This window comes from Lethenteron reissneri, chromosome 46 (assembly GCF_015708825.2).
Source record: "Lethenteron reissneri isolate LAM-NWPU_2019-01 chromosome 46, ASM1570882v1, whole genome shotgun sequence".
Classification (NCBI taxonomy): domain Eukaryota; kingdom Metazoa; phylum Chordata; class Hyperoartia; order Petromyzontiformes; family Petromyzontidae; genus Lethenteron; species Lethenteron reissneri.
Genome location: NC_083824.1, coordinates 955,758 through 982,618, shown reverse-complemented (window position 1 = coordinate 982,618; position 26,861 = coordinate 955,758). Strand labels below are relative to the sequence as shown.

The following is a 26,861-nucleotide window of genomic DNA, read 5'->3' as shown; positions in this document are numbered from 1 at the left end:
AATTTACGTGCATGCACTGCTTATATTAGCTGGGCGGTGGTGGCTATGCACATAGCCTGTAATCCAGCATGGTGGGGGCAAGGGTGGCGAGGATTTTGCTGCGAAAACCTCTGTGTTAAGCTCGTTTTCACACTCAGTATTATCCGTGCTTTCCTTTTAACCGGACCATCTCTTTTCTCCCCAAATGGAGAGCCGCCGATATTTCAAGGCACCGTCACACTGGGCGTACCGGTGGCAGAAGTTGAGGCCCCCGAGCTCTTCATCCATGAGGTGGTCGAAGAGCTCCCGGTCAAGCGTCTTCAGGAGGTCCTCCACCACTTCTGCAGGCCGTGACATCACACAGCCAGCACACAACCGTTAAGGGCGCGTGACGACACATGGATCCGTCAATTAAAAATCATTAATTTGCTTGCTAGATACCGCCGTGCAGTGATAGTTAGGTCACTGGACTTGCAGTCCGGAGATCGCCATCATGGCAGTTTAAACCATGGGTACGTTCATTAAATCCCTCCCCATGCCACTGTCCACCCAGAAGTACAAATGGTGGGGTAAAGCATGAGTAGTCGCACCTTTTTCAAGACATCTGGCCAACCTCTAGTGGAGGCCCATCTTCAACCAGTGGTTTGAGCCGTACCTTTACCTATTACAATGCGTGATAAGCATGATTCATATTACAAGTTTAAATGTAAAACGTAAAAAAAAAACAACAGGCAAACAAAACAGTCCAAATGCGTCTGCGTTTGAGGGAGTGTTGGGAGGCGATTATCTCTGTTGGGGACCCTGGGCCAGTGGAAAGACATTGCAGGGATCTAATGTAGAGACACAGATGCCTCTGCTGGTAGCACGATCTAACGCAGGGGTCCTCAAACTATGGCCCGCGGGCCACATGCGGCCCGCCAAGGACATTTATCCGGCCCCCCCACCTCCCAGGACTCAGAGGAAACCAGGGCATGTGGGAGGGGCCAGCTGCGCGGTGACTTGTGGGCAGTGAAAGCCGGAAGCTGGTTCGTGGGAGAGAGCGCGGGAGACGTGACAGACTGAGCATCACAGCGCAGCCACAGTCTTTTAGAGCAGAGGCAGCTTGGAGGAAGTTGGCAGCATCATTACCCCCCGAACCGAAGAGGTGAGACAGATGACACCCACATCCCATGGTCACTAATTGGGCTGCGCTGGTGAGCACTAATTGGGCTGCGCTGATGAGCACTCATTGGGCTGCGGCGGTGGGCACTAATTGGGCTGCGCTGGTGAGTACTGATTGAGCTGCGGCGGTGGGCACTCATTGGGCTGCGCTGGTGAATGGTTCAATGGGCCAATTGACTGGACTTGCCCCCCAGGCCTAAGGCTGCCAGCCCTCCCCTGGCTGCGCTTGACTGGCTCTGCCTCGCTCAGCTCCCTCACTTGCCCCTCGGCTCCACTCCCAGTGATATTCCTGTGTGCTGGGGATGTACTGCGATCTGTGAACAAAACTGCAGGTGTAATTAACTTTTTAATGGCACCCGCACCAGTGTGAGCCTGGGGTAAAAGCGGAGTTCCCCCAATCAGACTGCATTGATGGGCAGTGCAGTCTGTATGTCTCTGTGTGGGCAAAGTTATTGCTGGTATATTGTTTTTTGTAGCGCTGTATATATATTGGTATTTTACTAATAGCAATTTTGACTCCCTAGGAAACAATGATGTCAAGAAAGAGAAAAATTGACTCGGAGTGTAGGATATTCAAAGAACAGTGGACTTATGATTACATTTTCATGCAGTACAAGGAAAGAGCTGTGTGTCTGATATGCCAGAATATAGTGTCTGTGTTCAAAGAATACAATTTACGTCAACACTATGAAACTCAACATAAAGATAAATATGATTGTTTGGTCGGAGAAAATATAAAATATTAAACTAAAAAATACATTAACAACTCAGCAAAATACTTTTGTGAAGCAGAAGCAGCTAAATATTTCATCACTGCGAGCAAGTTTTCAAGTTGCCAAGCTAATAGCGTGCACTGGCAGACCATTCATGGAGGGAGAATTTGTTAAAGAATGCCTTCTTTCTGTTGCCAAAGAGATGTGTCCAGAGAAGGCCGATTTATTTAGTACAGTGAGTCTTTCAGGACCTACAATTACACGGAGGATTGAAGAAATGGGAGACAATTTGCATCAGCATTTGCAAAACTCCACAAAAAAACTTTCCTATTTTTCCTTGGCACTCGACGCAAGCAATGATGTTCGTGATTCTGCACAACTTCTAATTTTTATTCGTGGGACGAATGACTATTTCGAAGTCACAGAAGAGCTTGCTGCACTGCAAAGCATCAAAGGAACAACTACAGGAGAGGATATCTATGAAAAGGTTTGCCAAACTGTGAATGGTTTGAAGCTGAATTGGGCTAAACTAGCCAGTGTGACAACTGATGGTGCTCCTAGCATGGTGTGGTCTAAGAAAGGAGTAATTGCTCGCATTAACCAAGAGATGGACAAACATAACCATTCTCATCCAATAGCCATACACTGCCTCATCCACCAACAAGCGCTGTGTAGTAAATCACTGAAGTGGGACTCTGTTATGAAAATTGTGGTATCTTGTGTTAACTTCATTAGAGCTCATGCACTAAACCACAGACAATTTCAGGAATTTCTGTCTGAACTAAATGTTGACTATGAAGATGTTCTGTACCACACAGAAGTCCGTTGGCTGAGTCGAGGGAGAGTTTTGAAACGTTTCTATGACTTACTTCCACAGATTACAGCTTTTCTGCTTTCAAAAAACAAAGAAGTACCAGAGCTCAATGATGCAGAATGGAAATGGCACCTTGCCTTTCTGACAGATGTAACAGAGCTACTCAACAGTTTCAATGTGCAACTTCAAGGAAAGGGGAAGCTCCTCTGTGATATGCAATCACATGTCAAAGCATTTGAAGTAGAATTAGGCCTCCTCATCAAACAAGTTAAGGAGGAAAACTTCTGCCATCTCCCCACAACTCAAAATCTGTTAGCGGAAAAACCATTGGTTGCAATTCCCAAACAAAACATGTGTGGATTCACTGGAAAAATTGCAAAAGGAGTTCCAATTTAGATTTAAAGAGCTTCATCGCCATGAACAGGACATACAGCTTTTCCGTAACCCATTTTCTATTGACATTGAAAATGTGGATACAATTTACCAAATGGAACTGGCTGAACTGCAGAATTGTGACTCTCTGAAAGACGCATTCAAGTCAAGCAGCCTTCATAATTTCTATGCATCTCTCCCCTCTGAGACATATCCTCATCTCAGGAACCATGCACTCAAAATGGCAACCATCTTTGGCAGCACTTATGTCTGTGAACAGACTTTTTCCAGAATGAAACATTTGAAATCTCCAACCAGATCTAGGCTAATGGATGCACACTTGCATCACTTGTTACGACTAGCAGTGACAAATATGGAACCGGACATTGACCATCTCATTAGGCAAAAGCAGGCCCATAGTTCCCATTGAAATACTGGCAAGTTTGTTGATTTAACTTTACTTGTTCTTCATTTTAAATATTGTATTTGTTCCCATTTTGTTTCTTCACTTCAAAATAAGATATATGCAGTGTGCATAGGAATTTGTTCATAGTTTTTTTTTTACTATAGTCCGGCCCTCCAACGGTCTGAGGGACAGTGAACTGGCCCCCTGTTTAAAAAGTTTGAGGACCCCTGATCTAACGTCACGTGAACGGAAGCGGTGCTCGATTGGATGAGCTGAGGGCACGTGTCCAGAAATGGTCCCGATTGGATGAACTAAGGGCACGTGACCGGAAGCGGTGCTCAATTGGGCGAGCTTGGGGCACGTGACCGGAAGTCGGCCCCATTGGACGACTCAAGGGCACGTGGCCTGAAGTGGGGTCTCTATTGGACGGGTAAGGATACGTGGCCTTGATACAGTAAGGGGCGGGGCCGGGGCCAAGGGATAAGGGGGGAGCGTAAGTGGGATTCAGGGTTCGTTTTGGGGGATCCAGCTGGCTAACAGACGTGCACATAGTGAGCAGCCTAACCAGAATTAGCCACACTTAGTAACAGAACCCAGTGTACAGTAAAGTTGTTAATAAACGCAATGCCTCCAAGAACGGTGTGTGTGCGCGTCAGTTACATACACTACACTAAGACTCATATCCACTCGGATCCTGCAAGGGGTGTTTAGCCAATTCAGTGTTGCGTTGCGGGATGAAACAGCACCCAGGGAAAAAAACTAACATAACAGTCAGGCCCAGATAACACAGAGATAACGCTCAATTCCACTCAGCTCATACATCTCCGGACTTTGCACCCATCATAGGTGTAATCATAATAAATTCAGGGGAAAACCCCATTGACAAGGAATATGCTTTACAACCACTTTGGCTCAAAGTTGTGCCTGTGCAGTCACACTCACACCTTACACTGTCCTGCTTCATTTATCCTTCAGTACAACTCATTGTTGAGTCATCTTTGAATGCGAGGGGGGGAGGTGCAATGTAAATACCAGAAATTTACAGCGGCCAGAGTTCACCAACCCGATGCTAGCTCTACCCCGACCGAACAAGCCAGCCAAGTCACTACTAACTCTTCTACTGATAGCCCTACCTTCACCGCTTGCATCAGAACATTAACCAATTTTTGTTCACTTTTAAATTTTGGTGTTCACAGCACCGATGGCAAAGCGGTCAAATGTCAAGAGGGCTTCACTGATTTTGTGAAACAGAGGACCTGACTGATTTTATGGAGCAGAGGGCCTCAGATTTTGTGGAGCAGTAGTGCCTCGATGATGTTGTGGAGCAGAGGGACTCAGATTTTGTCGAGTAAAGGGCCTTACTGATTTTGTGGAACCGAAGGTCTCACTGATTGTACGGAGCAGAGGGCCTTCCTGATCTTTTGGAACAGAGGGAGTCACTGATTTTATGAAACAGAGGGCTGCACTGATTACGTGGAGCAGAGGGTCTCACATATTTTGTGGAGCAGAGGGCCTTATAGATTTTGTGTAACAAACGGCCTCACTAATTTTGTGGAGCAGAGGGCATTACTGAGATTGTGGAACAGATGGGCTCACTGATTTTGTGGAATAGGGCCTCGCTGATTTTGTGGAGCAGACGGCCTCAGATTTTGTGCAACAGAGGGCCTCACTGATTTTGTGGAGCAGAGGGCTTCACAGATTTTGTCGCGCAAAGGGCCTTACTGATTTTGTAGATCAGATGGCCTCACTGATTTTGTGGAACAGAGGACCTAGCTGGTTTTGTGGAACAGAGAGCCGCACTGATTGCGCGGAGCAGAGGGCCTCACATATTTTGAGGAGCAGAGGGTCTCACATATTTTGAGGAGCAGAGGGTCTCACATATTTTGAGGAGCAGAGGACCTTACTGATTTTGTGGAGCAAAGGGCCTCACAGATTGTGTGGAACAGATGGCCTCACTGATTTTGTGGAACAGAGGGCCCCACTAATTATGTGTGAGGAGAGGGTCGCACATTTTGTGGAGCAGAGGGCCTTCCTGATTTTTTGGAAGAGGGACTCAATGATTTCGTGGAACAGAGGGCCTCACTGATTTTGTCAAGCAGATGTCCTTACTGATTTTGTGGATCAGATGGCCTCACTGATTTTGTGGAACAGAGGGCCTCACTGGTTTTGTGGAACAGAGGGCCTCACAAATTTTGTGGAAGAGGGCCTCGCTGATTTTGTCGAACAGATGGCCTCACAGATTTTGTGAAGCAGATGGCTTCATTGATTTTGTGGAACAGAGGACATCACTTATTTTGTGGAACAGAGGGCCTCGCATATTTTGTGGAACAAAGGGCTTCACTTATGTTGTGGAATGGAGGGGCTCACAGATTTTGTGGAGCAGAGGGCCAGGCAAATTTTGTGGAACAGAGGGCCTCATTAGATTATGTGGAACAGAGGGTCTCACTGATTTTGTGGAACAGAGGGTCTCACTGATTTTATGGACCAGACGGCCTTAGATTTTGTGCAACAGAGGGCCTCACTGGTTTTGCGGAGCAGAGGGCTTCACAGATTTTGTCGCACAAAGGGCCTTACTGATTTTGTACATCAGATGGCCGATCTGATTTTGTGGAACAGAGGGCCTCGCTGGTTTTGTGGAACAGAGGGCCGCACTGATTGCGCAGAGCAGAGGGTCTCACATATTTTGAGGAGCAGAGGGTCTCACATATTTTGAGGAGCAGAGGGCCTTACTGATTTTGTGGAACAGATGGCCTCGCTGATTTTGTGGAACAGATGGCCTCAGATTTTGTGGAACAGAGGACATCACTTATTTTGTGGAACAGAGGACATCACTTATTTTGTGGAACAGAGGTCCTCGCATATATTGTGGAACAAAGGGCTTCACTTATGTTGTGGAATGGAGGGGCTCACAGATTTTCTGGAGCAGAGAGCCAGGCAAATTGTGTGAAACAGAGGGCCTCATTAGATTACGTGGAACAGAGGGACTGACTGATTTTGTGGAACAGAGGGTCTCACTGATTTTATGGAGCAGACGGCCTCAGATTTAGTGCAACAGAGGGCCTCACTGATTTTGTGGAGCAGAGGGCTTCACAGATTTTGTCGCGCAAAGGGCCTGACTGATTTTGTAGATCAGATGGCCTCACTGAAATTGTGGAACAGAGGGCCGCACTGATTGCGTGGAGCAGAGAGTCTCACATATTTTGAGGAGCAGAGCGCCAGGCAAATTTTGAGGAGCAGAGGGTCTCACATATTTTGAGGAGCAGAGGGCCTTACTGATTTGGTGGAGTAAAGGGCCTCACAGATTTTGTGGAACAGATGGCCTCACTGATTTTGTGGAACAGAGGGCCCCACTAATTATGTGTGAGGAGAGGGTCGCACATTTTGTGGAGCAGAGGGCCTTCCTGAATTTTTGGAAGAGGGACTCACTATTTTTGTGGAACAGAGGGCCTCAATGATTTTGTCAAGCAGATGTCCTTACTGATTTTGTGGATCAGATGGCCTCACTGATTTTGTGGAACAGAGGGCCTCACTGGTTTTGTGGAACAGAGGTCCTCGTATATTTTGTGGAACAAAGCTGCTTCACTTATTGTGGAATGGAGGGGCTCACAGATTTAGTGGAGCAGAGGGCCAGGCAAATTTTGTGGAACAGAGGGCCTCATTAGATTATGTGGAACAGAGGGCCTGACTGATTTTGTGGAACAGAGGGTCTCACTGATTTTATGGAGCAGACGGCCTCAGATTTTGTGCAACAGAGGGCCTAACTGATTTTGTGGAGCAGAGGGCTTCACAGATTTTGTCGCGCAAAGGGCCTTACTGATTTTGTAGATCAGATGGCCTCACTGATTTTGTGGAAAATAGGGCCTTGCTGGTTTTGTGGAACAGAGGGCCGCACTGATTGCGCGGAGCAGAGGGTCTCACATATTTTGAGGAGCAGAGGGTCTCACATATTTTGAGGAGCAGAGGGTCTGACATATTTTGAGGAGCAGAGGGCCTTACTGATTTTGTGGAGCAAAGGGCCTCACAGATGTTGTGGAACAGATGGCCTCACTGATTTTGTGGAACTGAGGGCCCCACTAATTATGTGTGAGGAGAGGGTCGCACATTTTCTGGAGCAGAGGGCCTTCCTGATTTTTTGGAAGAGAGACTCACTGATTTGTGGAACAGAGGGCGTCACTGATTTTGTCAAGCAGATGTCCTTACTGATTTTGTGGATCAGATGGCCTCACTGATTTTGTGGAACAGAGGACCTCACTGGTTTTGTGGAACAGAGGGCCTCACAAATTTTGTGGAAGAGAGCCTCGCTGATTTTGTGGAACAGATGGCCTCACAGATATTGCGGAGCAGATGGCTTCATTGATTTTGTGGAACAGAGGACATCACTTATTTTGTGGAACAGAGGGCCTCGCATATTTTGTGGAACAAAGGGCTTCACTTATGTTGTGGAATGGAGGGGCACACAGATTTTGTGGAGCAGAGGGCCAGGCAAATTTTGTGGAACAGAGGGCCTCATTAGATTATGTGGAACAGAGGGTCTCACTGATTTTATGGAGCAGACGGCCTCAGATTTTGTGCAACAGAGGGCCTCACCGATTTTGTGGAGCAGAGGGCTTCACAGATTTTGTCGCGCAAAGGGCCTTACTGATTTAGTACATCAGATGGCCGATCTGATTTTGTGGAACAGAGGGCCTCGCTGGTTTTGTGGAACAGAGGGCCGCACTGATTGCACGGAGCAGAGGGTCTCACATATTTTGAGGAGCAGAGGGTCTCACATATTTTGAGGAGCAGAGGGCCTTACTGATTTTGTGGAACAGATGGCCTCACAGATTTTGTGGAGCAGATGGCTTCATTGATTTTGTGGAACAGAGGACATCACTTATTTTGTGGAACAGAGGTCCTCGCATATATTGTGGAACAAAGGGCTTCACTTATGTTGTGGAATGGAGGGGCTCACAGATTTTCTGGAGCAGACGGCCAGGCAAATTGTGTGAAACAGAGGGCCTCATTAGATTACGTGGAACAGAGGGCCTGACTGATTTTGTGGAACAGAGGGTCTCACTGATTTTATGGAGCAGACGGCCTCAGATTTAGTGCAACAGAGGGCCTCACTGATTTTGTGGAGCAGAGGGCTTCACAGATTTTGTCGCGCAAAGGGCCTTACTGATTTTGTAGATCAGATGGCCTCACTGATTTTGTGGAAAAGAGGGCCTTGCTGGTTTTGTGGAACAGAGGGCCGCACTGATTGCGCGGAGCAGAGGGTCTCACATATTTTGAGGAGCAGAGGGTCTCACATATTTTGAGGAGCAGAGGGTCTGACATATTTTGAGGAGCAGAGGGCCTTACTGATTTTGTGGAGCAAAGGGCCTCACAGATGTTGTGGAACAGATGGCCTCACTGATTTTGTGGAACTGAGGGCCCCACTAATTATGTGTGAGGAGAGGGTCGCACATTTTCTGGAGCAGAGGGCCTTCCTGTGTTTTTGGAAGAGGGACTCACTGATTTGTGGAACAGAGGGCCTCACTGATTTTGTCAAGCAGATGTCCTTACTGATTTTGTGGATCAGATGGCCTCACTGATTTTGTGGAACAGAGGGCCTCACTGGTTTTGTGGAACAGAGGGCCTCACAAATTTTGTGGAAGAGAGCCTCGCTGATTTTGTGGAACAGATGGCCTCACTGATTTTGTGGAACAGAGGGCCCCACTAATTATGTGTGAGGAGAGGGTCGCACATTTTGTGGAGCAGAGGGCTTTCCTGATTTTTTGGAAGAGGGACTCACTGATTTTGTGGAACAGAGGGCCTCACAAATTTTGTGGAAGAGGGCCTCGCTGATTTTGTGGAACAGATGGCCTCACAGATATTGTGGAGCAGATGGCTTCATTGATTTTGTGGAACAGAGGACATCACTTATTTTGTGGAACAGAGGGCCTCGCATATTTTGTGGAACAAAGGGCTTCACTTATGTTGTGGAATGGAGGGGCACACAGATTTTGTGGAGCAGAGGGCCAGGCAAATTTTGTGGAACAGAGGGCCTCATTAGATTATGTGGAACAGAGGGTCTCACTGATTTTATGGAGCAGACGGCCTCAGATTTTGTGCAACAGAGGGCCTCACCGATTTTGTGGAGCAGAGGGCTTCACAGATTTTGTCGCGCAAAGGGCCTTACTGATTTAGTACATCAGATGGCCGATCTGATTTTGTGGAACAGAGGGCCTCGCTGGTTTTGTGGAACAGAGGGCCGCACTGATTGCACGGAGCAGAGGGTCTCACATATTTTGAGAAGCAGAGGGTCTCACATATTTTGAGGAGCAGAGGGCCTTACTGATTTTGTGGATCAGATGGCCTCGCTGATTTTGTGGAACAGATGGCCTCACAGATTTTGTGGAGCAGATGGCTTCATTGATTTTGTGGAACAGAGGACATCACTTATTTTGTGGAACAGAGGTCCTCGCATATATTGTGGAACAAAGGGCTTCACTTATGTTGTGGAATGGAGGGGCTCACAGTTTTTCTGGAGCAGAGGGCCAGGCAAATTGTGTGAAACAGAGGGCCTCATTAGATTACGTGGAACAGAGGGCCTGACTGATTTTGTGGAACAGAGGGTCTCACTGATTTTATGGAGCAGACGGCCTCAGATTTAGTGCAACAGAGGGCCTCACTGATTTTGTGGAGCAGAGGGCTTCACAGATTTTGTCGCGCAAAGGGCCTTACTGATTTAGTACATCAGATGGCCGATCTGATTTTGTGGAACAGAGGGCCTCGCTGGTTTTGTGGAACAGAGGGCCGCACTGATTGCACGGAGCAGAGGGTCTCACATATTTTGAGGAGCAGAGGGTCTCACATATTTTGAGGAGCAGAGGGCCTTACTGATTTTGTGGAACAGATGGCCTCACAGATTTTGTGGAGCAGATGGCTTCATTGATTTTGTGGAACAGAGGACATCACTTATTTTGTGGATCAGAGGTCCTCGCATATATTGTGGAACAAAGGGCTTCACTTATGTTGTGGAATGGAGGGGCTCACAGATTTTCTGGAGCAGACGGCCAGGCAAATTGTGTGAAACAGAGGGCCTCATTAGATTACGTGGAACAGAGGGCCTGACTGATTTTGTGGAACAGAGGGTCTCACTGATTTTATGGAGCAGACGGCCTCTGATTTAGTGCAACAGAGGGCCTCACTGATTTTGTGGAGCAGAGGGCTTCACAGATTTTGTCGCGCAAAGGGCCTTACTGATTTTGTAGATCAGATGGCCTCACTGATTTTGTGGAAAAGAGGGCCTTGCTGGTTTTGTGGAACAGAGGGCCGCACTGATTGCGCGGAGCAGAGGGTCTCACATATTTTGAGGAGCAGAGGGTCTCACATATTTTGAGGAGCAGAGGGTCTGACATATTTTGAGGAGCAGAGGGCCTTACTGATTTTGTGGAGCAAAGGGCCTCACAGATGTTGTGGAACAGATGGCCTCACTGATTTTGTGGAACTGAGGGCCCCACTAATTATGTGTGAGGAGAGGGTCGCACATTTTCTGGAGCAGAGGGCCTTCCTGTGTTTTTGGAAGAGGGACTCACTGATTTGTGGAACAGAGGGCCTCACTGATTTTGTCAAGCAGATGTCCTTACTGATTTTGTGGATCAGATGGCCTCACTGATTTTGTGGAACAGAGGGCCTCACTGGTTTTGTGGAACAGAGGGCCTCACAAATTTTGTGGAAGAGAGCCTCGCTGATTTTGTGGAACAGATGGCCTCACTGATTTTGTGGAACAGAGGGCCCCACTAATTATGTGTGAGGAGAGGGTCGCACATTTTGTGGAGCAGAGGGCTTTCCTGATTTTTTGGAAGAGGGACTCACTGATTTTGTGGAACAGAGGGCCTCACAAATTTTGTGGAAGAGGGCCTCGCTGATTTTGTGGAACAGATGGCCTCACAGATATTGTGGAGCAGATGGCTTCATTGATTTTGTGGAACAGAGGACATCACTTATTTTGTGGAACAGAGGGCCTCGCATATTTTGTGGAACAAAGGGCTTCACTTATGTTGTGGAATGGAGGGGCACACAGATTTTGTGAAGCAGAGGGCCAGGGAAATTTTGTGGAACAGAGGGCCTCATTAGATTATGTGGAACAGAGGGTCTCACTGATTTTATGGAGCAGACGGCCTCAGATTTTGTGCAACAGAGGGCCTCACCGATTTTGTGGAGCAGAGGGCTTCACAGATTTTGTCGCGCAAAGGGCCTTACTGATTTAGTACATCAGATGGCCGATCTGATTTTGTGGAACAGAGGGCCTCGCTGGTTTTGTGGAACAGAGGGCCGCACTGATTGCACGGAGCAGAGGGTCTCACATATTTTGAGAAGCAGAGGGTCTCACATATTTTGAGGAGCAGAGGGCCTTACTGATTTTGTGGATCAGATGGCCTCGCTGATTTTGTGGAACAGATGGCCTCACAGATTTTGTGGAGCAGATGGCTTCATTGATTTTGTGGAACAGAGGACATCACTTATTTTGTGGAACAGAGGTCCTCGCATATATTGTGGAACAAAGGGCTTCACTTATGTTGTGGAATGGAGGGGCTCACAGTTTTTCTGGAGCAGAGGGCCAGGCAAATTGTGTGAAACAGAGGGCCTCATTAGATTACGTGGAACAGAGGGCCTGACTGATTTTGTGGAACAGAGGGTCTCACTGATTTTATGGAGCAGACGGCCTCAGATTTAGTGCAACAGAGGGCCTCACTGATTTTGTGGAGCAGAGGGCTTCACAGATTTTGTCGCGCAAAGGGCCTGACTGATTTTGTAGATCAGATGGCCTCACTGAAATTGTGGAACAGAGGGCCTCGCTGGTTTTGTGGAACAGAGTGCCGCACTGATTGCGTGGAGCAGAGAGTCTCACATATTTTGAGGAGCAGAGCGCCAGGCAAATTTTGAGGAGCAGAGGGTCTCACATATTTTGAGGAGCAGAGGGCCTTACTGATTTGGTGGAGCAAAGGGCCTCACAGATTTTGTGGAACAGATGGCCTCACTGGTTTTGTGGAACAGAGGGCCTCACAAATTTTGTGGAAGAGAGCCTCGCTGATTTTGTGGAACAGATGGCCTCACTGATTTTGTGGAACAGAGGGCCCCACTAATTATGTGTGAGGAGAGGGTCGCACATTTTGTGGAGCAGAGGGCTTTCCTGATTTTTTGGAAGAGGGACTCACTGATTTTGTGGAACAGAGGGCCTCACAAATTTTGTGGAAGAGGGCCTTGCTGATTTTGTGGAACAGATGGCCTCACAGATATTGTGGAGCAGATGGCTTCATTGATTTTGTGGAACAGAGGACATCACTTATTTTGTGGAACAGAGGGCCTCGCATATTTTGTGGAACAAAGGGCTTCACTTATGTTGTGGAATGGAGGGGCACACAGATTTTGTGAAGCAGAGGGCCAGGCAAATTTTGTGGAACAGAGGGCCTCATTAGATTATGTGGAACAGAGGGTCTCACTGATTTTATGGAGCAGACGGCCTCAGATTTTGTGCAACAGAGGGCCTCACCGATTTTGTGGAGCAGAGGGCTTCACAGATTTTGTCGCGCAAAGGGCCTTACTGATTTAGTACATCAGATGGCCGATCTGATTTTGTGGAACAGAGGGCCTCGCTGGTTTTGTGGAACAGAGGGCCGCACTGATTGCACGGAGCAGAGGGTCTCACATATTTTGAGAAGCAGAGGGTCTCACATATTTTGAGGAGCAGAGGGCCTTACTGATTTTGTGGATCAGATGGCCTCGCTGATTTTGTGGAACAGATGGCCTCACAGATTTTGTGGAGCAGATGGCTTCATTGATTTTGTGGAACAGAGGACATCACTTATTTTGTGGAACAGAGGTCCTCGCATATATTGTGGAACAAAGGGCTTCACTTATGTTGTGGAATGGAGGGGCTCACAGTTTTTCTGGAGCAGAGGGCCAGGCAAATTGTGTGAAACAGAGGGCCTCATTAGATTACGTGGAACAGAGGGCCTGACTGATTTTGTGGAACAGAGGGTCTCACTGATTTTATGGAGCAGACGGCCTCAGATTTAGTGCAACAGAGGGCCTCACTGATTTTGTGGAGCAGAGGGCTTCACAGATTTTGTCGCGCAAAGGGCCTGACTGATTTTGTAGATCAGATGGCCTCACTGAAATTGTGGAACAGAGGGCCTCGCTGGTTTTGTGGAACAGAGGGCCGCACTGATTGCGTGGAGCAGAGAGTCTCACATATTTTGAGGAGCAGAGCGCCAGGCAAATTTTGAGGAGCAGAGGGTCTCACATATTTTGAGGAGCAGAGGGCCTTACTGATTTGGTGGAGCAAAGGGCCTCACAGATTTTGTGGAACAGATGGCCTCACTGATTTTGTGGAACAGAGGGCCCCACTAATTATGTGTGAGGAGAGGGTCGCACATTTTGTGGAGCAGAGGGCCTTCCTGATTTTTTGGAAGAGGGACTCACTATTTTTGTGGAACAGAGGGCCTCACTGATTTTGTCAAGCAGATGTCCTTACTGATTTTGTGGATCAGATGGCCTCACTGATTTTGTGGAACAGAGGGCCTCACTGGTTTTGTGGAACAGAGGGCCTCAAAAATTTTGTGGAAGAAGGCCTCGCTGATTTTGTGGAACAGATGGCCTCACAGATTTTGTGGAGCAGATGGCTTCATTGATTTTGTGGAACAGAGGACATCACTTATTTTGTGGAACAGAGGGCCTCGCATATTTTGTGGAACAAAGGGCTTCACTTATGTTGTGGAATGGAGGGGCTCACATATTTTCTGGAGCAGAGGGCCAGGCAAATTGTGTGAAACAGAGGGCCTCATTAGATTATGTGGAACAGAGGGCCTGACTGATTTTGTGGAACAGAGGGTCTCACTGATTTTATGGAGCAGATGGCCTCAGATTTTCTGCAACAGAGGGCCTCACTGATTTTGTGGAGCAGAGGGCTTCACAGATTTTGTCGCGCAAAGGGCCTTACTGATTTTGTAGATCAGATGGCCTCACTGATTTTGTGGAACAGAGGGCCTCGCTGGTTTTGTGGAACAGAGGGCCGCACTGATTGCGCGGAGCAGAGGGTCTCACATATTTTGAGGAGCAGAGGGCCAGGCAAATTTTGAGGAGCAGAGGGTCTCACATATTTTGAGGAGCAGAGGGCCTTACTGATTTTGTGGAGCAAAGGGCCTCACAGATTTTGTGGAACAGATGGCCTCACAGATTTTGTGGAACAGAAGGCCCCACTAATTATGTGTGAGGAGAGGGTCGCACATTTTGTGGAGCAAAGGGCCTTCCTTACTTTTTGGAAGAGGGACTCACTACTTTTGTGGAACAGAGGGCCTTACAGATTTTGTCAAGCAGATGTCCTTACTGATTTTGTGGATCAGATGGCCTCACTGATTTTGTCGAACAGAGGGCCTCACTGGTTTTGTGGAACAGAGGGCCTCACAAATTTTGTGGAACAGAGATCCTCGTATATTTTGTGGAACAAAGCTGCTTCACTTATTGTGGAATGGAGGGGCTCACAGATTTAGTGGAGCAGAGGGCCAGGCAAATTTTGTGGAACAGAGGGCCTCATTAGATTATGTGGAACAGAGGGCCTGACTGATTTTGTGGAACAGAGGGTCTCACTGATTTTATGGAGCAGACGGCCTCAGAATTTGTGCAACAGAGGGCCTAACTGATTTTGTGGAGCAGAGGGCTTCACAGATTTTGTCGCGCAAAGGGCCTTACTGATTTTGTAGATCAGATGGCCTCACTGATTTTGTGGAAAAGAGGGCCTTGCTGGTTTTGTGGAACAGAGGGCCGCACTGATTGCGCGGAGCAGAGGGTCTCACATATTTTGAGGAGCAGAGGGTCTCACATATTTTGAGGAGCAGAGGGCCTTACTGATTTGGTGGAGCAAAGGGCCTCACAGATTTTGTGGAACAGATGGCCTCACTGGTTTTGTGGAACAGAGGGCCTCACAAATTTTGTGGAAGAGAGCCTCGCTGATTTTGTGGAACAGATGGCCTCACTGATTTTGTGGAACAGAGGGCCCCACTAATTATGTGTGAGGAGAGGGTCGCACATTTTGTGGAGCAGAGGGCTTTCCTGATTTTTTGGAAGAGGGACTCACTGATTTTGTGGAACAGAGGGCCTCACAAATTTTGTGGAAGAGGGCCTTGCTGATTTTGTGGAACAGATGGCCTCACAGATATTGTGGAGCAGATGGCTTCATTGATTTTGTGGAACAGAGGACATCACTTATTTTGTGGAACAGAGGGCCTCGCATATTTTGTGGAACAAAGGGCTTCACTTATGTTGTGGAATGGAGGGGCACACAGATTTTGTGAAGCAGAGGGCCAGGCAAATTTTGTGGAACAGAGGGCCTCATTAGATTATGTGGAACAGAGGGTCTCACTGATTTTATGGAGCAGACGGCCTCAGATTTTGTGCAACAGAGGGCCTCACCGATTTTGTGGAGCAGAGGGCTTCACAGATTTTGTCGCGCAAAGGGCCTTACTGATTTAGTACATCAGATGGCCGATCTGATTTTGTGGAACAGAGGGCCTCGCTGGTTTTGTGGAACAGAGGGCCGCACTGATTGCACGGAGCAGAGGGTCTCACATATTTTGAGAAGCAGAGGGTCTCACATATTTTGAGGAGCAGAGGGCCTTACTGATTTTGTGGATCAGATGGCCTCGCTGATTTTGTGGAACAGATGGCCTCACAGATTTTGTGGAGCAGATGGCTTCATTGATTTTGTGGAACAGAGGACATCACTTATTTTGTGGAACAGAGGTCCTCGCATATATTGTGGAACAAAGGGCTTCACTTATGTTGTGGAATGGAGGGGCTCACAGTTTTTCTGGAGCAGAGGGCCAGGCAAATTGTGTGAAACAGAGGGCCTCATTAGATTACGTGGAACAGAGGGCCTGACTGATTTTGTGGAACAGAGGGTCTCACTGATTTTATGGAGCAGACGGCCTCAGATTTAGTGCAACAGAGGGCCTCACTGATTTTGTGGAGCAGAGGGCTTCACAGATTTTGTCGCGCAAAGGGCCTGACTGATTTTGTAGATCAGATGGCCTCACTGAAATTGTGGAACAGAGGGCCTCGCTGGTTTTGTGGAACAGAGGGCCGCACTGATTGCGTGGAGCAGAGAGTCTCACATATTTTGAGGAGCAGAGCGCCAGGCAAATTTTGAGGAGCAGAGGGTCTCACATATTTTGAGGAGCAGAGGGCCTTACTGATTTGGTGGAGCAAAGGGCCTCACAGATTTTGTGGAACAGATGGCCTCACTGATTTTGTGGAACAGAGGGCCCCACTAATTATGTGTGAGGAGAGGGTCGCACATTTTGTGGAGCAGAGGGCCTTCCTGATTTTTTGGAAGAGGGACTCACTATTTTTGTGGAACAGAGGGCCTCACTGATTTTGTCAAGCAGATGTCCTTACTGATTTTGTGGATCAGATGGCCTCACTGATTTTGTGGAACAGAGGGCCTCACTGGTTTTGTGGAACAGAGGGCCTCAAAAATTTTGTGGAAGAAGGCCTCGCTGATTTTGTGGAACAGATGGCCTCACAGATTTTGTGGAGCAGATGGCTTCATTGATTTTGTGGAACAGAGGACATCACTTATTTTGTGGAACAGAGGGCCTCGCATATTTTGTGGAACAAAGGGCTTCACTTATGTTGTGGAATGGAGGGGCTCACATATTTTCTGGAGCAGAGGGCCAGGCAAATTGTGTGAAACAGAGGGCCTCATTAGATTATGTGGAACAGAGGGCCTGACTGATTTTGTGGAACAGAGGGTCTCACTGATTTTATGGAGCAGATGGCCTCAGATTTTCTGCAACAGAGGGCCTCACTGATTTTGTGGAGCAGAGGGCTTCACAGATTTTGTCGCGCAAAGGGCCTTACTGATTTTGTAGATCAGATGGCCTCACTGATTTTGTGGAACAGAGGGCCTCGCTGGTTTTGTGGAACAGAGGGCCGCACTGATTGCGCGGAGCAGAGGGTCTCACATATTTTGAGGAGCAGAGGGCCAGGCAAATTTTGAGGAGCAGAGGGTCTCACATATTTTGAGGAGCAGAGGGCCTTACTGATTTTGTGGAGCAAAGGGCCTCACAGATTTTGTGGAACAGATGGCCTCACAGATTTTGTGGAACAGAAGGCCCCACTAATTATGTGTGAGGAGAGGGTCGCACATTTTGTGGAGCAAAGGGCCTTCCTTACTTTTTGGAAGAGGGACTCACTATTTTTGTGGAACAGAGGGCCTTACAGATTTTGTCAAGCAGATGTCCTTACTGATTTTGTGGATCAGATGGCCTCACTGATTTTGTCGAACAGAGGGCCTCACTGGTTTTGTGGAACAGAGGGCCTCACAAATTTTGTGGAACAGAGATCCTCGTATATTTTGTGGAACAAAGCTGCTTCACTTATTGTGGAATGGAGGGGCTCACAGATTTAGTGGAGCAGAGGGCCAGGCAAATTTTGTGGAACAGAGGGCCTCATTAGATTATGTGGAACAGAGGGCCTGACTGATTTTGTGGAACAGAGGGTCTCACTGATTTTATGGAGCAGACGGCCTCAGAATTTGTGCAACAGAGGGCCTAACTGATTTTGTGGAGCATAGGGCTTCACAGATTTTGTCGCGCAAAGGGCCTTACTGATTTTGTAGATCAGATGGCCTCACTGATTTTGTGGAAAAGAGGGCCTTGCTGGTTTTGTGGAACAGAGGGCCGCACTGATTGCGCGGAGCAGAGGGTCTCACATATTTTGAGGAGCAGAGGGTCTCACATATTTTGAGGAGCAGAGGGCCTTACTGATTTGGTGGAGCAAAGGGCCTCACAGATTTTGTGGAACAGATGGCCTCACTGGTTTTGTGGAACAGAGGGCCTCACAAATTTTGTGGAAGAGAGCCTCGCTGATTTTGTGGAACAGATGGCCTCACTGATTTTGTGGAACAGAGGGCCCCACTAATTATGTGTGAGGAGAGGGTCGCACATTTTGTGGAGCAGAGGGCTTTCCTGATTTTTTGGAAGAGGGACTCACTGATTTTGTGGAACAGAGGGCCTCACAAATTTTGTGGAAGAGGGCCTTGCTGATTTTGTGGAACAGATGGCCTCACAGATATTGTGGAGCAGATGGCTTCATTGATTTTGTGGAACAGAGGACATCACTTATTTTGTGGAACAGAGGGCCTCGCATATTTTGTGGAACAAAGGGCTTCACTTATGTTGTGGAATGGAGGGGCACACAGATTTTGTGAAGCAGAGGGCCAGGCAAATTTTGTGGAACAGAGGGCCTCATTAGATTATGTGGAACAGAGGGTCTCACTGATTTTATGGAGCAGACGGCCTCAGATTTTGTGCAACAGAGGGCCTCACCGATTTTGTGGAGCAGAGGGCTTCACAGATTTTGTCGCGCAAAGGGCCTTACTGATTTAGTACATCAGATGGCCGATCTGATTTTGTGGAACAGAGGGCCTCGCTGGTTTTGTGGAACAGAGGGCCGCACTGATTGCACGGAGCAGAGGGTCTCACATATTTTGAGAAGCAGAGGGTCTCACATATTTTGAGGAGCAGAGGGCCTTACTGATTTTGTGGATCAGATGGCCTCGCTGATTTTGTGGAACAGATGGCCTCACAGATTTTGTGGAGCAGATGGCTTCATTGATTTTGTGGAACAGAGGACATCACTTATTTTGTGGAACAGAGGTCCTCGCATATATTGTGGAACAAAGGGCTTCACTTATGTTGTGGAATGGAGGGGCTCACAGTTTTTCTGGAGCAGAGGGCCAGGCAAATTGTGTGAAACAGAGGGCCTCATTAGATTACGTGGAACAGAGGGCCTGACTGATTTTGTGGAACAGAGGGTCTCACTGATTTTATGGAGCAGACGGCCTCAGATTTAGTGCAACAGAGGGCCTCACTGATTTTGTGGAGCAGAGGGCTTCACAGATTTTGTCGCGCAAAGGGCCTGACTGATTTTGTAGATCAGATGGCCTCACTGAAATTGTGGAACAGAGGGCCTCGCTGGTTTGTGGAACAGAGGGCCGCACTGATTGCGTGGAGCAGAGAGTCTCACATATTTTGAGGAGCAGAGCGCCAGGCAAATTTTGAGGAGCAGAGGGTCTCACATATTTTGAGGAGCAGAGGGCCTTACTGATTTGGTGGAGCAAAGGGCCTCACAGATTTTGTGGAACAGATGGCCTCACTGATTTTGTGGAACAGAGGGCCCCACTAATTATGTGTGAGGAGAGGGTCGCACATTTTGTGGAGCAGAGGGCCTTCCTGATTTTTTGGAAGAGGGACTCACTATTTTTGTGGAACAGAGGGCCTCACTGATTTTGTCAAGCAGATGTCCTTACTGATTTTGTGGATCAGATGGCCTCACTGATTTTGTGGAACAGAGGGCCTCACTGGTTTTGTGGAACAGAGGGCCTCAAAAATTTTGTGGAAGAAGGCCTCGCTGATTTTGTGGAACAGATGGCCTCACAGATTTTGTGGAGCAGATGGCTTCATTGATTTTGTGGAACAGAGGACATCACTTATTTTGTGGAACAGAGGGCCTCGCATATTTTGTGGAACAAAGGGCTTCACTTATGTTGTGGAATGGAGGGGCTCACATATTTTCTGGAGCAGAGGGCCAGGCAAATTGTGTGAAACAGAGGGCCTCATTAGATTATGTGGAACAGAGGGCCTGACTGATTTTGTGGAACAGAGGGTCTCACTGATTTTATGGAGCAGATGGCCTCAGATTTTCTGCAACAGAGGGCCTCACTGATTTTGTGGAGCAGAGGGCTTCACAGATTTTGTCGCGCAAAGGGCCTTACTGATTTTGTAGATCAGATGGCCTCACTGATTTTGTGGAACAGAGGGCCTCGCTGGTTTTGTGGAACAGAGGGCCGCACTGATTGCGCGGAGCAGAGGGTCTCACATATTTTGAGGAGCAGAGGGCCAGGCAAATTTTGAGGAGCAGAGGGTCTCACATATTTTGAGGAGCAGAGGGCCTTACTGATTTTGTGGAGCAAAGGGCCTCACAGATTTTGTGGAACAGATGGCCTCACAGATTTTGTGGAACAGAAGGCCCCACTAATTATGTGTGAGGAGAGGGTCGCACATTTTGTGGAGCAAAGGGCCTTCCTTACTTTTTGGAAGAGGGACTCACTATTTTTGTGGAACAGAGGGCCTTACAGATTTTGTCAAGCAGATGTCCTTACTGATTTTGTGGATCAGATGGCCTCACTGATTTTGTCGAACAGAGGGCCTCACTGGTTTTGTGGAACAGAGGGCCTCACAAATTTTGTGGAACAGAGATCCTCGTATATTTTGTGGAACAAAGCTGCTTCACTTATTGTGGAATGGAGGGGCTCACAGATTTAGTGGAGCAGAGGGCCAGGCAAATTTTGTGGAACAGAGGGCCTCATTAGATTATGTGGAACAGAGGGCCTGACTGATTTTGTGGAACAGAGGGTCTCACTGATTTTATGGAGCAGACGGCCTCAGAATTTGTGCAACAGAGGGCCTAACTGATTTTGTGGAGCAGAGGGCTTCACAGATTTTGTCGCGCAAAGGGCCTTACTGATTTTGTAGATCAGATGGCCTCACTGATTTTGTGGAAAAGAGGGCCTTGCTGGTTTTGTGGAACAGAGGGCCGCACTGATTGCGCGGAGCAGAGGGTCTCACATATTTTGAGGAGCAGAGGGTCTCACATATTTTGAGGAGCAGAGGGTCTGACATATTTTGAGGAGCAGAGGGCCTTACTGATTTTGTGGAGCAAAGGGCCTCACAGATGTTGTGGAACAGATGGCCTCACTGATTTTGTGGAACTGAGGGCCCCACTAATTATGTGTGAGGAGAGGGTCGCACATTTTCTGGAGCAGAGGGCCTTCCTGATTTTTTGGAAGAGGGACTCACTGATTTGTGGAACAGAGGGCCTCACTGATTTTGTCAAGCAGATGTCCTTACTGATTTTGTGGATCAGATGGCCTCACTGATTTTGTGGAACAGAGGGCCTCACTGGTTTTGTGGAACAGAGGCCCTCACAAATTTTGTGGAAGAGGGCCTCGCTGATTTTGTGGAACAGATGGCTTCATTAATTTTGTGGAACAGAGGACATCACTTATTTTGTGGAACAGAGGGCCTCGCATATTTTGTGGAACAAAAAGCTTCACTTATGTTGTGGAATGGAGGGGCTCACAGATTTTGTGGAGCAGAGGGCCAGGCAAATTTTGTGGAACAGAGGGCCTCATTAGATTATGTGGAACAGAGGGCCTCACTGATTTTGTGGAACAGAGGGTCTCACTGATTTTATGGAGCAGAAGGCCTCAGATTTTGTGCAACAGAGGGCCTCACTGATTTTGTGGAGTAGAGGGCTTCACAGATTTTGTCGCGCAAAGGGCCTTACTGATTTTGTAGATCAGATGGACTCACTGATTTTGTGGAACAGAGGGCCTCGCTGGTTTTGTAAAACAGAGGGCCGCACTGATTGCGCGGAGCAGAGGGTCTCACATATTTTGAGGAGCAGAGGGCCAGGCAAATTTTGAGGAGCAGAGGGTCTCACAAATTTTGAGGAGCAGAGGGCCTTACTGATTTTGTGGAACAGAGGGTCTCACATATTTTGAGGAGCAGAGGGTCTCACATATTTTGAGGAGCAGAGGGTCTCACATATTTTGAGGAGCAGAGGGTCTCACATATTTTGAGGAGCAGAGGGTCTCACATATTTTGAGGAGCAGAGGGCCAGGCAAATTTTGAGGAGCAGAGGGTCTCACATATTTTGAGGAGCAGAGGGCCTTACTGATTTTGTGGAGCAGAGGGTCTCACATATTTTGAGGAGCAGAGGGTCTCACATATTTTGAGGAGCAGAGGGTCTCACATATTTTGAGGAGCAGAGGGTCTCACATATTTTGAGGAGCAGAGGGTCTCACATATTTTGAGGAGCAGAGGGCCTTACTGATTTGGTGGAGCAAAGGGCCTCACAGATGTTGTGGAACAGATGGCCTCACTGATTTTCTGGAACTGAGGGCCCCACTAATTATGTGTGAGGAGAGGGTCGCACATTTTCTGGAGCAGAGGGCCTTCCTGATTTTTTGGAAGAGGGACTCACTGATTTGTGGAACAGAGGGCCTCACTGATTTTGTCAACCAGATGTCCTTACTGATTTTGTGGATCAGATGGCCTCACTGATTTTGTGGAACAGAGGGCCTCACTGGTTTTGTGGAACAGAGGGCCTCACAAATTTTGTGGAAGAGGGCCTCGCTGATTTTGTGGAACAGATGGCCTCATAGATTTTGTAGAGCAGATGGCTTCATTAATTTTGTGGAACAGAGAACATCACTTATTTTGTGGAACAGAGGGCCTCGCATATTTTGTGGAACAAAGGGCTTCACTTATGTTGTGGAACGGAGAGGCTCACAGATTTTGTGGAGCAGAGGGCCAGGCAAATTTTGTGGAACAGAGTGCCTCATTAGATTATGTGGAACAGAGGGCCTCACTGATTTTGTGGAACAGAGGGTCTCACTGATTTTATGGAGCAGAAGGCCTCAGATTTTGTGCAACAGAGGGCCTAACTGATTTTGTGGAGTAGAGGGCTTCACAGATTTTGTCGCGCAAAGGGCCTTACTGATTTTGTAGATCAGATGGACTCACTGATTTTGTGGAACAGAGGGCCTCGCTGGTTTTGTAAAACAGAGGGCCGCACTGATTGCGCGGAGCAGAGGGTCTCACATATTTTGAGGAGCAGAGGGCCAGGCAAATTTTGAGGAGCAGAGGGTCTCACATATTTTGAGGAGCAGAGGGCCTTACTGATTTTGTGGAGCAAAGGGCCTCACAGATTTTGTGGAACAGATGGCCTCACTGATTTTGTGGAACAGAGGGCCTCACTGATTTTGTGGAACAGATGGCCTCATAGATTTTGTGGAGCAGAGGGCTTCATTGATTTTGTGGAACAGACGACATCACTTATTTTGTGGAACAGAGGGCCTCGCATATTTTGTGGAACAAAGGGCTTCACTTATGTTGTGGAATGGAGGGGCTCACAGATTTTGTGGAGCAGAGGGCCAGGCAAATTTTGTGGAACAGAGGGCCTCATTAGATTATGTGGAACAGAGGGCCTCATTGATTTTGTGGAACAGAGGGTCTCACTGATTTTATGGAGCAGAAGGCCTCAGATTTTGTGCAACAGAGGGCCTCACTGATTTTGTGGAGCAGAGGGCTTCACAGATTTTGTCGCGCAAAGGGCCTTACTGATTTTGTAGATCAGATGGCCTCACTGATTTTGTGGAACAGAGGGCCTCGCTGGTTTTGTGGAACAGAGGGCCGCACTGATTGCGCGGAGCAGAGGGTCTCACATATTTTGAGGAGCAGAGGGCCAGGCAAATTTTGAGGAGCAGAGGGTCTCACATATTTTGAGGAGCAGAGGGCCTTACTGATTTTGTGGAGCAAAGGGCCTCACAGATTTTGTGGAACAGAAGGCCTCACTGATTTTGTGGAACAGAGGGCCCCACTAATTATGTGTGAGGAGAGGGTCGCACATTTTGTGGAGCAAAGGGCCTTCCTGATTTTTTGGAAGAGGGACTCACTATTTTTGTGGAACAGAGGGCCTCACTGATTTTGTCAAGCAGATGTCCTTACTGATTTTGTGGATCAGATGGCCTCACTGATTTTGTGGAACAGAGGGCCTCACTGGTTTTGTGGAACAGAGGGCCTCACAAATTTTGTGGAACAGAGGTCCTCGTATATTTTGTGGAACAAAGGGCTTCACTTATGTTGTGGAATGGAGGGGCTCACAGATTTTGTGGAGCAGAGGGCCAGGCAAATTTTGTGGAACAGAGGTCCTCATTAGATTATGTGGAACAGAGGGCCTGACTGATTTTGTGGAACAGAGGGTCTCACTGACTTTATGGAGCAGACGGCCTCAGATTTTGTGCAACAAAGGGCCTAATTGATTTTGTGGAGCAGAGGGCTTCACAGATTTTGTCGCGCAAAGGGCCTTAATGATTTTATAGATCAGATGGCCTCACTGATTTTGTGGAAAAAGAGGGCCTCGCTGGTTTTGTGGAACAGAGGGCCGCACTGATTGCGCGGAGCAGAGGGTCTCACATATTTTGAGGAGCAGAGGGTCTCACATATTTTGAGGAGCAGAGGGTCTCACATATTTTGAGGAGCAGAGGGCCTTACTGATTTGGTGGAGCAAAGGGCCTCACAGATTTTGTGGAACAGATGGCCTCACTGATTTTGTGGAACAGAGGGCCCCACTAATTATGTGTGAGGAGAGGGTCGCACATTTTGTGGAGCAGAGGGCCTTCCTGATTTTTTGGAAGAGGGACTCACTATTTTTGTGGAACAGAGGGCCTCACTGATTTTGTCAAGCAGATGTCCTTACTGATTTTGTGGATCAGATGGCCTCACTGATTTTGTGGAACAGAGGGCCTCACTGGTTTTGTGGAACAGAGGGCCTCACAAATTTTGTGGAACAGAGGTCCTCGTATATTTTGTGGAACAAAGGGCTTCACTTATGTTGTGGAATGGAGGGGCTCACAGATTTTGTGGAGCAGAGGGCCAGGCAAATTTTGTGGAACAGAGGTCCTCATTAGATTATGTGGAACAGAGGGCCTGACTGATTTTGTGGAACAGAGGGTCTCACTGACTTTATGGAGCAGACGGCCTCAGATTTTGTGCAACAAAGGGCCTAATTGATTTTGTGGAGCAGAGGGCTTCACAGATTTTGTCGCGCAAAGGGCCTTAATGATTTTATAGATCAGATGGCCTCACTGATTTTGTGGAAAAAGAGGGCCTCGCTGGTTTTGTGGAACAGAGGGCCGCACTGATTGCGCGGAGCAGAGGGTCTCACATATTTTGAGGAGCAGAGGGTCTCACATATTTTGAGGAGCAGAGGGTCTCACATATTTTGAGGAGCAGAGGGCCTTTCTGATTTTGTGGAGCAAAGGGCCTCACAGATTTTGTGGAACAGATGGCCTCACTGATTTTGTGGAACAGAGTGCCCCACTAATTATGTGTGAGGAGAGGGTCGCACATTTTGTGGAGCAGAGGGCCTTCCTGATTTTTTGGAAGAGGGACTCACTATTTTTATGGAACAGAGGGCCTTCTGATTTTGTCAAGCAGATGTCCTTACTGATTTTGTGGATCAGAGGGCCTCACTGATTTTGTGGAACAGAAGGCCTCACTGGTTTTGTGGAACAGAGGGCCTCACAATTTTTGTGGAACAGAGGTCCTCGCATATTTTGTGGAACAAAGGGCTTCACTTATGTTGTGGAATGGAGGGGCTCACAGATTTTGTGGAGCAGAGGGACAGGTAAATTGTGTGGAACAGAGGGCCTCATTAGATTATGTGGAACAGAGGACCTGACTGATTTTGTGGAACAAAGGGTCTTACTGATTTTATGGAGCAGACGGCCTCAGATTTTGTGCAACAGAGGGCCTCACTGATTTTGTGGAGAAGAGGGCTTCACAGATTTTGTCGCGCAAAGGGCCTTACTGATTTTGTAGATCAGATGGCCTCACTGATTTTGTGGAACAGAGGGCCTTGCTGGTTTTGTGGAACAGAGGGCCGCACTGATTGCGCGGAGCAGAGGGTCTCACATATTTTGAGGAGCAGAGGGCCTTACTGATTTTGTGGAGCAAAGGGCCTCACAGATTTTGTGGAACAGATGGCCTCACTGATTTTGTGGAACAGAGGGCCCCACTAATTATGTGTGAGGAGAGGGTCGCACATTTTGTGGAGCAGAGGGCCTTCCTGATTTTTTGGAAGAGGGACTCACTATTTTTGTGGAACAGAGGGGCTCACTGATTTTGTCAAGCAGATGTCCTTACTGATTTTGTCAAGCAGATGTCCTTACTGATTTTGTGGAACAGATGGCCTCACTGATTTTGTGGAACAGAGGGCCTCACTGGTTTTGTGGAACAGAGGGCCTCACAAATTTTGTGGAAGAAGGCCTCGCTGATTTTGTGGAACAGATGGCCTCACAGATATTGTGGAGCAGATGGCTTCATTGATTTTGTGGAACAGAGGACATCACTTATTTTGTGGAACAGAGGTCCTCGCATATTTTGTGGAACAAAGGGCTTCACTTATGTTGTGGAATGGAGGGGCTCACAAATTTTGTGGAGCAGAGGGCCAGGAAAATTTTGTGGAACAGAGGGCCTCATTAGATTATGTGGAACAGAGGGCCTGACTGATTTTGTGGAACAGAGGGTCTCACTGATTTTATGGAGCAGACAGCCTCAGATTTTGTGCAACAGAGGGCCTCACTGATTTTGTGGATCAGAGGGCTTCACAGATTTTGTCGCGCAAAGGGCCTTACTGATTTTGTAGATCAGATGGCCTCACTGATTTTGTGGAACGGAGGGCCTCGCTGGTTTTGTGGAACAGAGGGCCGCACTGATTGCGCGGAGCAGAAGGTCTCACATATTTTGAGGAGCAGAGGGTC

At 47.8% G+C, this 26,861-nt stretch overlaps 1 protein-coding gene across 2 annotated transcripts in view; it reads right to left on the bottom strand.

Annotated features, from left to right (window-relative positions):
- Positions 1–26,861, bottom strand: part of LOC133354128 (uncharacterized) — a 134,011-nt gene that overhangs the window by 37,466 nt on the left and 69,684 nt on the right. For both annotated transcript variants that reach the window (XM_061570723.1, XM_061570724.1), the window contains exon 7: positions 230–320. In XM_061570723.1, the coding sequence (XP_061426707.1) occupies positions 230–320 (91 nt within the window). The remainder of the gene's footprint in view (positions 1–229; positions 321–26,861) is intronic.